The sequence below is a fragment of the Exophiala spinifera genome, assembly GCF_000836115.1.
Source record: "Exophiala spinifera strain CBS 89968 unplaced genomic scaffold supercont1.4, whole genome shotgun sequence".
NCBI lineage: Eukaryota > Fungi > Ascomycota > Eurotiomycetes > Chaetothyriales > Herpotrichiellaceae > Exophiala > Exophiala spinifera.
In genome coordinates this window covers 2986980-3001331 of record NW_015622516.1, presented here as the reverse complement: position 1 = coordinate 3001331, position 14352 = coordinate 2986980, and the positions used below count along the sequence as shown (strand labels likewise).

The 14352-nt window shown below is 51.8% G+C and overlaps 7 protein-coding genes across 7 annotated transcripts; 3 read left to right on the top strand and 4 right to left on the bottom strand.

Annotated features, from left to right (window-relative positions):
* Positions 1-108: 108 nt before the first annotated feature.
* Positions 109-1824, top strand: PV08_06294 (uncharacterized protein; the record flags this gene model as incomplete). Its single annotated transcript, XM_016380632.1, has 2 exons — positions 109-127; positions 188-1824. The coding sequence occupies 2 exons, from the start codon at positions 109-111 to the stop codon at positions 1822-1824; spliced, it is 1656 nt and encodes a 551-aa protein (XP_016236459.1).
* A 1172-nt stretch (positions 1825-2996) lies between these two features.
* Positions 2997-3390, bottom strand: PV08_06293 (uncharacterized protein; the record flags this gene model as incomplete). The annotated part of the gene is made up of 2 exons (XM_016380631.1): positions 2997-3138; positions 3191-3390. 2 exons carry the CDS (start codon positions 3388-3390, stop codon positions 2997-2999), a joined length of 342 nt encoding a protein of 113 aa, XP_016236458.1.
* Positions 3391-5133: 1743 nt separating this feature from the next.
* PV08_06292 (uncharacterized protein) lies at positions 5134-5991 on the top strand (the record flags this gene model as incomplete). The annotated part of the gene is made up of 1 exon (XM_016380630.1): positions 5134-5991. One exon carries the CDS (start codon positions 5134-5136, stop codon positions 5989-5991), a length of 858 nt encoding a protein of 285 aa, XP_016236457.1.
* A 2350-nt stretch (positions 5992-8341) lies between these two features.
* Positions 8342-8863, bottom strand: PV08_06291 (uncharacterized protein; the record flags this gene model as incomplete). Its single annotated transcript, XM_016380629.1, has 1 exon — positions 8342-8863. One exon carries the CDS (start codon positions 8861-8863, stop codon positions 8342-8344), a length of 522 nt encoding a protein of 173 aa, XP_016236456.1.
* Positions 8864-10034: 1171 nt separating this feature from the next.
* On the bottom strand, positions 10035-11513 carry PV08_06290 (uncharacterized protein; the record flags this gene model as incomplete). The annotated part of the gene is made up of 1 exon (XM_016380628.1): positions 10035-11513. One exon carries the CDS (start codon positions 11511-11513, stop codon positions 10035-10037), a length of 1479 nt encoding a protein of 492 aa, XP_016236455.1.
* A 495-nt stretch (positions 11514-12008) lies between these two features.
* On the top strand, positions 12009-12945 carry PV08_06289 (uncharacterized protein; the record flags this gene model as incomplete). Its single annotated transcript, XM_016380627.1, has 3 exons — positions 12009-12195; positions 12242-12414; positions 12466-12945. The coding sequence occupies 3 exons, from the start codon at positions 12009-12011 to the stop codon at positions 12943-12945; spliced, it is 840 nt and encodes a 279-aa protein (XP_016236454.1).
* A 798-nt stretch (positions 12946-13743) lies between these two features.
* On the bottom strand, positions 13744-14322 carry PV08_06288 (methionine-R-sulfoxide reductase; the record flags this gene model as incomplete). The annotated part of the gene is made up of 2 exons (XM_016380626.1): positions 13744-14135; positions 14268-14322. The coding sequence occupies 2 exons, from the start codon at positions 14320-14322 to the stop codon at positions 13744-13746; spliced, it is 447 nt and encodes a 148-aa protein (XP_016236453.1).
* Between the last annotated feature and the right edge of the window lie 30 nt (positions 14323-14352).

Genomic DNA, 14352 nt, shown 5'->3' with positions numbered 1-14352 from the left:
TAGGCAAGTTTCCACGGCGATCAATCTGAAGTTACGAGTGGGTGCGATTTTCTAGCCCACAGATATAAGCTTGAGCATGAGACTGGGCCGTTGCTATATCTACTTGCCATGGACCTTGAAGATGATGGTAAGGTGTGCCCTCACTCAAAGAAAGAGCGAACAACCTGACACACGCCTCCAAGCACAGAGGAGAAGGAAATGCAGCACGGCACCGTCGAAAGCCCCGAGACCAGACTCGATGCCTTGGTCGTTGGCAGCGGGTTTGCAGGAATCTACGCTTGCTATTCACTGAGCAAGCTAGGCTTGAGATTCGCCTGCGTGGACAATGCTGGAGACGTTGGAGGCACCTGGTATTGGAACAGGTATCCAGGGGCAATGAGTGATACACACAGTCACATCTACCGGTTCTCCTTCGACGAAGAGGACTACCAGAACTATCCTTTCACTCACAACTACGTCAATCAGGCGGAAATCCTTGCGTACCTGAGACACGTGGTGGACCGGCATGACCTGAGGAAATATATGCAGTTTAATACGGAGTTGAGGTCAGCTGTCTTCAACGAAGAAACCAACACCTGGCGAGCGATCATGCACACCGGCCAAACATTCGTCGTGCGCTATTTTGTCTCGGCTATGGGCCTTTTGTCGCAACCTATTTACCCGGACATTGCTGGATTACACGACTTCAAAGGCACCGTGGTCCATACCGCCGCCTGGAAGGATGATCTTGATCTTCGCGGTAAACGAGTCGCTCTGATCGGTAACGGCTCCACAGGTGTTCAGGTTACCACAAAAATCGCAGCGCAAGTGGCATCGCTGACGTGCTTCGTCCGCCATCCACAATATGTTGTGCCCGCTGGCTACCGAGAATTTCCACTCAAGCAGAGACAAGACATTAACTCTAACTACTCGGAATTCTGGAACAAAGTCCGTCGATCCGCTGTCGGTTTTGGCTTCCCGGAGAGCACACAATCTTTCGCGTCTGCCACGCCTGAGGAGAGGGAGCTCGTATTTGAGAAGCTATGGAGTGACGGGAACGGCTTCTGGTTTCTCCTGGGGGGTTTCAACGACATCACCACGAACCTCGAAGCCAATGAGTTTGCAGCCGAGTTCGTGCGGCGAAAGATCCGCAATATTATCCAGGACCCGGACAAGGCGCGTGTTCTAACACCGAACGACTACTACGCCCGCCGGCCTATTTGTGGCAACTTCTACTACGAGCAATTCAACCGAGACAACGTGCGTGTCGTCGATCTCAAGGAGAACCCTATCACCGCAGTCACGGAGCGTGGTATCACTGTGAGTGGCAGCGTCGAGTATGAATTCGGCACCATTATCCTCGCGACGGGATTTGACGCTCTCGACGGTAATTACACTCGGCTCCATATCTCAGGACGCCACAATAAGTCGATTAAAGAACACTGGTCTAAGAATGTTACAAGCTTTTGTGGAGTTATGCTGTCTGGGTTCCCCAACATGTTTATGATCTTGGGCCCTCAATCCCCGTTCGCTAACAACCCCCCCGTCATCGAGAGTCAGGTGGACCTGATCATGGCGGTCATCAAAAGGTCCGAAGCTCTGCGCAATGATTCGGGGTACGCTGGCGTCGTCGAAACTACGCTGGAGGCCGAGCTCGAATGGGCCCAGCGGTGCGAGGATGCAGTTGGCGATAGTCTCTTCAAGAAGACTTCGTCTTGGATCTTTGGTGGGAACGTGCCCGGCAAGGTGTTCGCTACTCGATTCTTTTTCGCGGGATTGGGCATGTACCGCGAATTCGTCGAGTCGTCGATTAAGCAAGGCTGGAGAGGGATTGGATTTACCTAGGCCAGCCCACCGCCACGACAAGGACGTCAGCCCCGGTGCAAATAACTGGGTCGATGTCAAAGATGTCGACGAGTGATGTTCTGTGAAGGGATTGTGATTTTGTTTTCCCATAGGTCGCTGTTCATTATCCCTGATGTGAGCAGTCTTGGGATCTCGCGCCGTTATATTATGTGTGCAAGACACACGTACATGAAACTGCTAGCTCGATATACTAAGTGGATAATTGCCATTAGGTATGAAGAATGTAAAGTATAGTATGCTTTTCTACCCTCAGCCCGGGCGCTAAACTGCGTCGATGGCCGATAAATTCAGCGTGAACTTGTGGCGTCCCCGTCCCTCCCGACTTTCAACACAATTCAGGAGCTCGAAGAATGGTTCAACGACAGGCTTCTAGATCCACGCTCAAAGATGATTCGATCTACTGGGTCCGAGTTGGTCTTGTGCCATCTGGATTTCTTCCTCCGAAACATTCTCTGGGTCAAAGACCAGCCCACCGTGTCTTTTAGATTGGGCTTCTGCTGGTTTCTACCCACGGCTCGTGGAAAGGTGCTCTCATCTCATTAAGCCTGAACCAGAAAGCCGGCATGTGGTGCTCAATGTCCAAATTTCTACCATCGAAGACCATCGGTGCGACTTGATCATGAAAGCATGGAGTAACAACCAGCGATTCGCCTTGGATGGATGTCATCCCTATTCTCGTCATTCCTCTACTAATCTTAAATGGTTCCAAAACTAACCACTACGCAAACTTATATGGCACTAGCCTTGGGAGCTCTACAACTGTGACTCCTTCACCACCACCTCCGCCGTACTCGACCAGCTGGTTGAAGGAATTTGACCAAGTGCGAGCCGAGATCGGGCCGTGCTGAAAGGCAGTGAAAGATTGGGCGTCGGAGCACAGCCATCACGGTCTTGCAAAGGATAACAAAATTTCAATGTTGCTATGGTGGATAAGTAGGCAAGAACTGGTACAAACAACCCATGACCATGGTTTGGACCCCGAAGAGCCACCTTCATCCAATTATTTCGGAGAACCTGGTATATCAGGCTACCTTATGTTCCAACCCAGCGTCCAGAAGATCAAATACGTTTGCTGAAGGCTCGATTTTCGGGGGACTTTTTTGTTTCGGCCGGGCAGGGAATCAAATAAAGACCTTTTCTGGTTAAGAGGTTCAGTGAAATGTGCCTTGCACCATCGACGGCGGTTTGCGGTTTTGAATTGTGTGGTAACGATAGAGCAGATCAGGCCACAAACTGTTGGCCGAGGTCGATGCGATCCGGCCCTTCTTGGTCATGTTGGATACGATCACCCGCCTAAAAATTTCAGCATGTCTCTGAGCTCTAACGATTTTGTGGGAGCGCTTACACCCAGTAACGGCATCCGGAGCCGCCGCCAGAGATGTCATATCGAAAGCGATGGGCATCACGGATGTGCATCGCAACATCACAAACTCGAAATCTTTTGACACCCGGAAAGTCCCAATGTCGGATGGCTGAATGAGTCAGGAGATAAGCTTGTTGTGTCCACTCTAAGATGCCATCGATGAAGCCAGGGTCAGCCCTCATATTGATCCGGATCGATCCGTGGTTACCAGCAAGAAGCAGGTATATAGACCAGTGGTTATCGCTAATCGTCGGACCAGCGGGCCCTAGGGTATGTACAAACCACTCTTACCACCTCAACCTGCCGAACATCATTTTCAACACTGGCCCGGCGTCACAACGGTCGACATGGTGATCTTGTAGGCAGAGAAAGGGGTTTTGTCGCTTCGACTCAACAGTGTGGATGGTACAGCAAAGCATTAATAAGTATTCGTATCATCTGTTCGGCGAGGACTCGCCATCTGTTGGGCCAGGACTCACTTGCTTTTGCCGTCCATTCACAGATGTGCTCGGTCTCGCGTATGATCCTACAGGGAAGCACCGACCAGCCAGCACCCCAACCCCCTCCCACCATCCCCCGGGTTTCCAGTCCCATATTACTGCAGACTTCACGGCGCTACTCCATCGTTCCGCAATCATAACAAGAACCTTATTGCGCAATTTAGGCACATGTACTACTACCGTCGGAGGACTGAATAGAGACAGCAGAATATATGGAATCACCGACCCTCGACTAAAGCTGTCGAAGCTTGGTGATGTGGAGGGCTCCGGTGCACACGTGCAGATCCTGGGTGTTAACGAGACATACCACGTTCAGTTTTAAGGCAACGCTGGCACTGCGGGGACTGCCCATTGCACTAGGTTCTCAAGTTGGCGAGATGGCCTGTGGTATAGAGTGGATAGTGGTGGAATTATGGCCAAAACCTTCAGCTTGCTCTGCTTGCTCTCTGTGCATGCCAGCGCTGTCCAGCCTTCAAGGCGAGGCCGCATTAATGCGCCGGCCATGGTTCTCTACGAACCATGGCGTTCGGTGGTAGTTGCCGAAACGTGGTCTCATTGGGTACAGGTATTCCTCAGCATGGAATCATAACACCAAAATGTGACAAACAAGGATTTTCACTATGAGAGAGAGACCCCGTCAGTTGTCAACTAGATGTGCAGAGTTGCTCGGTGGGGGCTGCCGAACTGTGATATTTCCGCCTGCTGTATGCAGACTCCGGAAACAACTCCCTTAAAACCGGTGGATGCTAGTACTGTATGCCGCGTCAGTCTTTCCACTCCCCCCTCCCTGAGGCACGACCTCGACAAATCATCCCTCGTTTGGCGGAACACTCGGGCCGTTCGCTTGAAGAATACCGCGAGCACAAAGACTGTTGCCTGTGATGAGCATTGCGGTGGTGCTAGGCTCACCAGGCAGCAATCTACAGGCGGGTAGCGCGAACGGACCGGCACCGGCGCTCCCACCTTGTCGTCTTCCAATGTTGACACTCTTCTACACAGGTTTTACAGATAATTTTTCATTCAACATGGGTGCATACGCTTACTGAACAGTAAGGTCGAATGGTTCGGGTAGTTTTGACTGAACACACACGCGCGACGGCAGCGTTGTCCATGAACAAAATAATATCAGATAAACGGGCGACCGGGAGGGCGGAGGTCGAGGCCGAGGCCGGGGCCGGGATCGGCCCAGTTTCCACCCCCCTTTGTAATCCGGGCTCATTGACTAGCAGAGATAGGCAACGATTCGCTCCAGAGGATCAGTCATTGTCTCACCCGGACTCGGTATATAAAGTCCCAGGTACCGCTGCTAACTTGCAATCTGGGCAAACTGTGAATCCAGTCTCTGTGCTTTTGATATCAGCAAATCTGTCTCGGGAGTTCTGACCGGCTCACGTTAACTACAACCTGGGCTTTCTAGAGTGGATCATGACGACGACGACGAACCCATCGAGCACCTACACGCAGGGCTACTCCAGCCAGACTCTCGCAACCCAACAATCTCGCACGGTTGGCTCCGATGCTGCCTTTCTGTTCCCTCACATCAAACAGACAGACCATGTCCTCGACGTCGGCTGCGGCCCAGGGACCATCACCACAGGCTTTGCCCAATGTGCCAACGAAGGGAGGATTGTCGGGGTTGACATCTCGACGGACGTCGTAGGCAGGGCCAGAACACTGGCCGAGCAGGCCGGCATTCCCACAGAAGGGCCTGGGTCCGTCGTCTTCGAGGAAGGCAACGTCCTCACAGGCCTCGCCTACGCAGACAATACCTTCGACGTGGTGTTCTGCTGCCAGACACTCGGGTACATGCCACCGCCAGAGACGCCGGTAAAAGCGCTCGCGGAGATGAGACGGGTCTTGAAGCCCGGAGGAATTCTGGCCGTGCGCGACACCATCGAGCAGCATTTTTATCCGCGGACCGCGGACCTGGACCGACTCTGGGTGGGAAACTTCCGCCGGGCGGTGCTCAAGGATCATCCTGACGCCGACCTGTCGGCACCCCCCGTACCGGCCCTGTTTCGTCGCGCGGGTTTTGATGTCGATGGAGGCAAGGTTCGCATCGGGACTGCAAGTACGACCATCTCAGGAGCAGAGACTAGACAGAGACTTGCGAAGCGAGCCAAGAGCCAATTGCAGCCCGGAGACCCCCTGTACCAGAATTGGTTGGATGCTGGCATCACCGAAGATGAGATACAGCAGACCATACGTGCCTCGAGACAATGGGCCGAGACAGAGGACGCGTGGTATGTGGCGCTGCAGTGCGAGACGCTGGCGTGGAAGTAGCCGTAACAATCACCCCAGGTTCTCCTCGCCCCTTGGGTCAACATCAAAACTAGAGAAATCTACCCTACCGTTTACATTTCCCTTATCGCTTGGTTTTGCATGTGTCGTTCGGACAGGGGGACTGCAGCAGACCTGCGTGGATCTTCCGGCCCGGTGCTGGCTACGAAAGCCAACCCATCGCGGATGATGTTGCACAGGCCAGACCCCCTACTATTTGCCTCCTCGCCCGCATGAAATCTCTTGAGGATGGTTCAAGTTCCACCGCGAACATGATCACAACTGCTCCGTTCTGTTCCACAATCTTTGGTCCTGTACGGACAGCCGTGAGGGTGGTTACCATTCTGCAAGATCCGCAGCGGCGGAGAAAAACACCTTTGTAGGACCCATGACGGGACTTGTGATATCGCTCTGCTGGACTCTCACGTTGTATGGGGGCGGGAACCTTCGACCCGCCATCATTGATGTTGATGGTGGCAACCATGCCAACTGAGGCTTGGACGTTTGATAATAAGAAGATGCAGACTTACGTACTGGAGACGAATGACGAGACGATGTCGATGGGGAAAATACAAGCCGTTGTGACAGAGTTTCTCTTTACGGGCATGCGTGACACAAAACTGGGGGCGCGTCGGAACTCTCGCAGTACGAGTACCTCCGGGGGGCATATCTTCAGCGTCAGTGATTGTTGAACTCTACCATGCCGATTGTTGTGGAAGGCGAGAAGCTCGTGATCAAACTTTGATGAGGAGGCTGGGAAGTATTGAAACCACATCAATTATCCGTACCATCAAGACACACGGTAGATAGTGTTGTTTATCTATTTGACCTAATCCGGCTTGCTGAAGAAGGATCCCAGCCTCCGAGTGAGGGAATTACTGGGATGTTTGACGAGCTTGACATGGCCTTCGTCTCCCACGGTCGCATGCGCTGTCAACGGCTGATGCTCGTTGCTTTAGCAGCTGACTCGATGTTTTTGTCAATGCGTCGCCTTGTCAGAACAAGCGAGATCGGCTGCCTGCAAATACACATCACGCTGCTGTCAATGCAATAACGGGAAAACGCCCGGGCGCGCCTCAAAGCCAATTACCTCCTTATGACAGCTAATTTTTCCCTGACAAAAGTCCTGCACAGTAGAGTACGAGCTATAGTAGTTAGATGTAGTCGGGCTTCGAAGCCATCATGAAAACCAACTCATGCCGAAAGTGGCCAGATTTCGACTCGGTCAGCTCAGACCCAAGCCTTGTGCGTAATTCGCCAATCGGTCAGAGACACGCATAAAGAAGAGAACGACTCGGGTCTTCTGAATAACAATGAAGATCCCTCACCCCGAGGAACCATTTCGGATAGTGTTTTATCCGGTGGCTTGGGGAACCTCGTGGTTGTGGAATGAACGTCTCCCCAACGGCTCCGGACGTCAAAAATTCAGCACGCTGCACGAGTTTGGAGGCTGTTCTCGGACTCCTGGCCTGTTAGGGAGCTGAAATGCGAGAGTTTTGTTCCAGAACAACCACCGACAGGCCCAAACGGAGCGAAATGATGGAATGTGGAGTCTATGAGCTTCTCCCAAGAGGGAGAAATCGTGATGTTTTCTACAGACACACAGGCACGGAGCGAATAGTGGTCAGAGCTTGCAGCTGAGCTTCTGTCGGTGAGATCTGTTGATCAAAACAAAAGATCGGTTCTCGGCTTGCTCTGTCCATCAAGTGACTTTGTGCTAGCCATTGATTCAGAATGGACAGTACTCAGTATGCTCGTCCTCGATCTTGTCTCTGCTGTGCATATTGTAGCACGCGAGTGTTGGGCCAGGCCATCCTCTGACCCCACGAGCTGTGGAACTGGGCGCGCCCACGTCACCACCACAAGTATTCCAGGCCGCTACCAGCTGTAACTTTGCCCAGGACATTATTCAGATATAGGTTACGGTCCCTCACTCGTACAAGAGGGGTCTGCTAGTAAGGTCTTTCGGAATCGTAGAGCCCAACCCCCTTCGCAGAATGTGTCGCTGACTGTACAACCCGGGAGCTAATATAGTTGCTCAAACCTTCCAAATCAGCCGTCATGTAGATTTGACTCGAACCGAGGATGTAGAAAATTGGTGGCCGAATTTATCAATGAACTTCATTTTTGGGTCTTTGCACCTTTACAAAAGTACTGTACAGGCTGATCGATGAATTTTGTGGAGAACAGCATTAAGATATGTGCTGCGAGCTCATGCAAATATTAAGGTCATGGCGATTTGACCCTCCCTCCACAATAAAAGATGCTCCGCCTCATTACATGCGACATTAGAAGAAATACGTGAGAACTCATCCCAGAACGCCGCGCTATGAGCCGGCAAGACACTGCTCTTTTAGTGCTGGGGAGCGCTGCAGTTACCTCCAATATCTTCTAGCCAGGCGATGCTGTTGAATTCCGTGAAGATGGTCTTGATCTGCCAGGTATCTGGTTGGCCCTGAGAGTTTTCGGCCTTGAGGATTGTGATGCCCTTGACTGTGTTTGGTGGGAGGGTGGTATTCCATCGAAGAGCAATTGTGTCACAAGTGACGGCGTCAATCGCCATGAGGTTGAAAGGGATCGGTGGCTGAGAGCCCTGGCCGGCTTCGAAAGCAGCCTTGCTGGGGAACGTGGGCACACCCAGAGGTACGCCAGCGAGCTCGTTGATGCTGTCAGACCAGTCAACGAGGTCGTCTGCCAAAATCTTATCTGCCGTAGCAGCGTTGTAGTTGGAGAGGAGGCTACCGAAGCCATCGACAAGGTATTGAGCAGAACGGGGGTTCAAGCATTTGCCTGGATTGATCCAGTCGGCCCAGCCAGGTGCAGCGGACGCCGTGGAGAGCAGCACAGCAGCAGCGAGAGGAACGAATGACCGCATGTTGGCGATATGGATGTCCAGGAGTAACGAATGTGTGTCTATCTGAAACGAGTGTGTGGATCGTGGTAGTGGCTTTGTCGAAGCTGTCGAAACCGAACAAATGATTAGGTTCTGAGAGGGACAAGTGCGACTATATATACACAAGCACATCAGCCTCCAGGCCATCCGCCGGAGGGCAAGAGGCAAAGTTTGGGAACCCTCGGGCTCAGCGACGCTAGTAAACAACCGAACAACAAATCCAAGGCTAGACTATGCGATGAACGTGTGGGTGAACACAAGGGCCCAACTCTGTTTTTCCCTGTGGGGAGACACCACAACCCTAGTGATGGATTGCCACAAGATGGATCAGGTAGTTTTGACTTCACTCCAAACAATGGACCCGCCCCCAGCCACATGGGCAGCCGTTTGGGCATATCAGATTGATCAATTTACGCCGATGTATTGGTTGTGAGCGAAATGACCGCCTTGACGTCTCCGTAGTGAAGCGCTCTGCTCAGCAGCAGGTCCGTGATCTGGATAGACATCGGCTTCGAATGAACAGGGCACTAGTTTTACCTATGGTCAGCTCCCGCCCTTTCAGCCACTGAAGATCGAGAACTTTTTTGGCGGCCGCTGGATTGAGACACTTGCGGGTATTTTTGGCATGGGAGGGAGTGTTTGCACACATCCCGCCGAACTCGGGCGGATACCGTTCCTCTTCTTAGCCAGTCATTTACAACTCGCTTTTTGGCCGAGACGGGAATCAAGCAGTCAGCAAGGTGAGGAAAGTTCGCCGAGACACACGAAGCACTCTTGTTTGGCCAATTCTTGCACTACATGGGTAGACCCAGGATTTGTGGCCCGCCCTCGTTGCAAATCGGAGTACCTTGAACTGCATTCTCTTCTGGGAGACGGTTGCTGACATGATTTAAGGCGTTGCCTTCCTAGCTGCCAAGCACTATAGCCAATATTGTGAGTCGTGTCAACGGAGAAACCGAATATGGAGTAATCGTATACAAAGTATATTATTGCTTTCTGACAGTAGACCGCAGCTGCTAACCGGCAAGCCTCTGTCGGCTGTCATCTGACGAGCTTGCCAAGGCGATGCCCTGGCCACATGGCACGGATCCTACAATGCGGGATAACTGGTGTGTTTCCATCCTTGGGTGATTGAGTAAACAGTCAACTGCAGTTATCGTGGGTTTGTTGTCGTTCGCAGCGGATTCGGTGTACTTTCGTCGGATAAGGTGACAATTCCTGGTTGATTTGGATTGGCCTGAACCCCAATATGCCGAGTGCCATACGGTATGCCCTGCGGGATGCCGTAATCTCTTTTTTGCAAGCCATCTTTGCCTTTGATCAACTGCATCAACATGAAATTAAGGGCGCATTTGATGCCTTGCTCTTCTCCCCGTCTGACAATGTATCCATTGATGTAGTCGATCTCTGGCTTTTTGCCGTGTCGAAGGTCTTCCCGCATGCTGCTGGAGTTTTGAGCTGTACGCCGGGTCACAGCTAGAGCGAGCTGCTCTAGTCTTCGAGCGGAAAACCTCATTTTAACATTTGGGATTCCTTCTAGTTCTGGTAAACCGCGGATGACTAGAGAGACCTCAGCCAGCAAAAGTCGCTGCACCACGGAGATTTCGTTGCTCTCCAATAAGGCGCCGTTCGGCACATCTAAAAGTGCTGTCAAAGGGTTGAGAACAGCATTGGCAGCTAGCTTCTCTAATTGTAGTTGCAAGAGATCCAGGTAAGGGAACACTGCACACGCCAATACTGTTGACCTTGTTAATGTGCGCAAGAGATACCGCGAGGACATGCTCGCAAATAGGTCCTTGTCGCTGGGATAGAATTTCCTGCGCTCATCGTCTGTGAGATCGGAGATATTCCTAGTCAAAGCTGGAGGAGGAAGCGGATGCCGGTCTCTGTCGCGAGACACACCTAGTGCGATCGTACCATAACCCGCATGAACAACCTTACAAGGATCGGCCATATAAACACCATGAGAGACAATTCCGAGTACGTATGTCGGCCGAGTTGCGGGATCTGTGAAAACGTCGCGATTCAGTTCGTCGATTTGGCCCAGTCCGTTCTGCATAAAGCATATTGTCGTCCGCGAATCTACTCTGTCCTTTACCGATCGAAGGGCGGCCACCGTAGCATGGCCCTTGACTGCGACAATCAAACAGTAAATGAAAACCTTTCCGTCAGGCAGAGATTCTCCAGTCTCGAGAGGATTAGTCACTGGTGGTGTTGCACCTCTTCCTGGCTTGCTTTTGAAGTCGGGCATGAAACGCCACGTCGGGCCAGCTTCGGGTTCTTCGCCTTCATAGACTTCCACATCATAGCCAGTCTGTTCGTCGTTGATATTGTTCTTCTGGTCTATCAGTGCGATGTTGCGCCCGGCCTTTTTGAATTCCGCATACTGTTCTCGCTTGTGCATCATCAAGGTGATCGGCGGAGGGTTAGGTAAACATCGCATCGAATGAGCAACCAACGTGCCGATACTCCCAAGGCCCAGGATGTGTACGCGCCTCGTAAGAAGCCTTTCTTCGTCAGGTTCAGACACGACATCTTCATCGAGAGGCTTCGACTCGAAAGAGGCCTGCCCAGAGACTGAAGCGTGTTCGTCTGAGGGCACGGGAGACCACCAGCTGTGGGATTGTGCCATTGTCTTGAAGCCACGATGAATACAAGGACGAGAGAGGCTAGGTGGGCATATAGCCCGAGATTCGGAGTGCCATAGCCATCTACCCGAGGCTCTCACGAGCGGGCGGACGAAGAGTCGTTGCGACAGTTTGAACGACCGTGGAGCTCACGACATGAAAGGATCAACGAGGCTCCAATAATCGTGGAGAAGGGCGACAATGAGAGATCGAGCGAGCCTTCGGGGAGGACTAGGTACAACTAACACCAGAGATAGAAAGCCTTGAGACGATTCAAGAAGACGTGCCTTGGTTTTGGTGATGGAGCGCGGCCGACAATGGCGACTGCATGAAAGCTGCAGCCGCAGATGAAATGCGGGGAAATTTCTTTGTCTCCAACAGTAATTTTCCTTGCGCTGGCAGTTGTGCTCAATGCTTGCGTTCTTGCTCAGAGGTGAGACGGCGACAAATGCGCTTCAACGATTACCACTGCACTGGACTCGAAGATTTGAGCGTCCAATATGGATAGCAGCTCCATGCTCGACTTGGTCGATCAGCTAGAGGAGAACATCGAGGACCTTGAAGATAGTCTTGCGCCTTTGCTGGAGTCTGGTATCTCCCTTGCATCGACAACCAAGAAACTTCCTCTGTTGGATAGAGCAAAGCTTGACGTCTTGTTGGTGTACGCGATCGAGTCGATCATCTTTTGTGAGTTTTGAGTCGTGTATGCTCAGAAAGTCACTGACCCATCCAGCCGTCTTCCGGTTGCATGGTGTTGACGCTAAAGAACATGCGGTTTTTCGCGAGTTGGCTCGAGTCAAGCAATATTTCGAAAAGATCAAGACTGCAGAGGCCGGCGCTTCTCCTTCTCGTCCCTCAGCGACACTTAACAAAGAAGCTGCGAGTAGAGTAATCCGACATGCTCTAGTAAGTCGCAGGCGGCTCGTTGGGCTACTCTGGGTTGTTAATATTGCCTAGGCTGGAAACGACAAATATGATCTCGAGCGCGCCGAACGTGAAGCCCGTGACAAATTCCGAGCCAACCAGAAATTAAAGAGCCTGGAAGCGAGCATGCAAGACAAGGCCAACTCGAAACCAGAGGATGAACCACAGATTGACGAGAACGCGGATGCATTGCAACTAGCCGCGCAACTGGCATCCCTACCACGAGAATCATCGGAACAGCATTCATCATCCTCCGAAAACGGCGACGAGGCCTCTGATCCCCTTAATGACGAAGAACAATCGTCTGTATCCAAGACCGAAAATGCGACGGCGTCAAGCACTCCACAGAAAGAGTCGCAGCAAAAACGCCGTGGCAAGAAAAGGAAATCTCAACAGGGAGAAGAAGGACAGCAACCGTCCAAGAAGTCCAAAAAGGCGGAGAAGAAAGTCAAGGACAAGAAGGGCCGAAAGGCCCAAAATAAGGCTGTGACCAGCGCTGCAAACGATGGATGAGCATCATTGACTCTTCTCCGACGACGACTCTTAACGACACCCTTTGTGAAGGAGGCGAGCATGACTATCATATCTTTGAGCCAGACCTGCCACCGAGACTAGAGATGTCACGACTCGTGATATCCAATGTCTCAGTTGGAAGCTGACGACGGACATGCTCGCTCGCTTCTCTCGCTCTTGCCTGGAAAATAATCATATTGGCACTTCTGCTCTCTGCTATGACCGTACTGGATGTTTGCGACCCATCCACTATCCATCAACACTTCCAGCATGTTGTTTTAGCCCAATCGAGAATTACTACTCCAAATGAAAGACTCTTCGTGTACAGGCTACCAGGCATAAACTCTTGGGCCCAGTGCTATGAAGCAGTTTCAGGATATGGCGCGTAGCGAGGTCCTGGTTGGTTAATCCAAAAGCGCAAGTACCTTACCTACAACGTTATGATCAGTATAGGTATGAATGTCGCAATTGCGATGGTTTTGCGTTCGCATGGACACTTGCACTTGACCTTTGTTCGGAAAACTACACCGTTGATTGAGGAATTGCTGTTGAATTGGCTCATTTGTTTCGCATTACAACTTCTAACTTACACACAAGGCTCGGTCTCGTCCCTTTGGCCTTGCCATACAAGGTATTTACCACCCTTACAAACGATATCCCATGGGCGGCTCGGTCGTCCTTCTCTTCATGACTCGTTTTTATTCATCCATTTTTTTCCGAAGCGGTTTACCATATCCATGGCAGTCTACCAACTGCACCTTGTCGTCGTAAATAGCGGTATACAAACTCTTCAATCACCTACTTGGCGTCTCCATTCCCCGCGGGCTTGTCATCACTTCCGTCTTCCTTCTCGTGAAACTTTAAACTGATACTGTTGACGCAATGCCTCTCGTCCGTCGGCGTCGGGTAGCCTTCGCCCTTGAAGACATGTCCCAGGTGTCCGCCGCAGTTACTGCACACAATCTCGGTCCGCTCCATGCCGAAGCTGTTGTCCGTGTGCCGGGTGACGGCGCCGGGGATGCTGTCAAAGTACGCGGGCCAGCCGCACCCGGACTTGAACTTGTGGTTGGCCTTGTACAGGGGCGCGTTGCAGCCGGCGCAAGTGTACACGCCGGCCGAGGGCATGTGTTTGTCGAACTCGCCTGTGAAGGGGGCTTCGGTACCCTTTTCACGCAGGACGCGGAATTGTTCTAGAAAGAAAAACGTCACTCAGCATCATCTCCATCATCATCATCATCATCATCATCATCATCATCATCATCATCATCATGTTCTTCTTCCTTCATCTGTCCCACCCCCGTGGTTCGTCTCGCTTTACGTACCTTTATTCAAAACCGCTCTCCACTCGTCGTCGGAACGTCCGTCGGGATACGACATTGTGTCTTTCGAGGATGAAGTACTAAATAG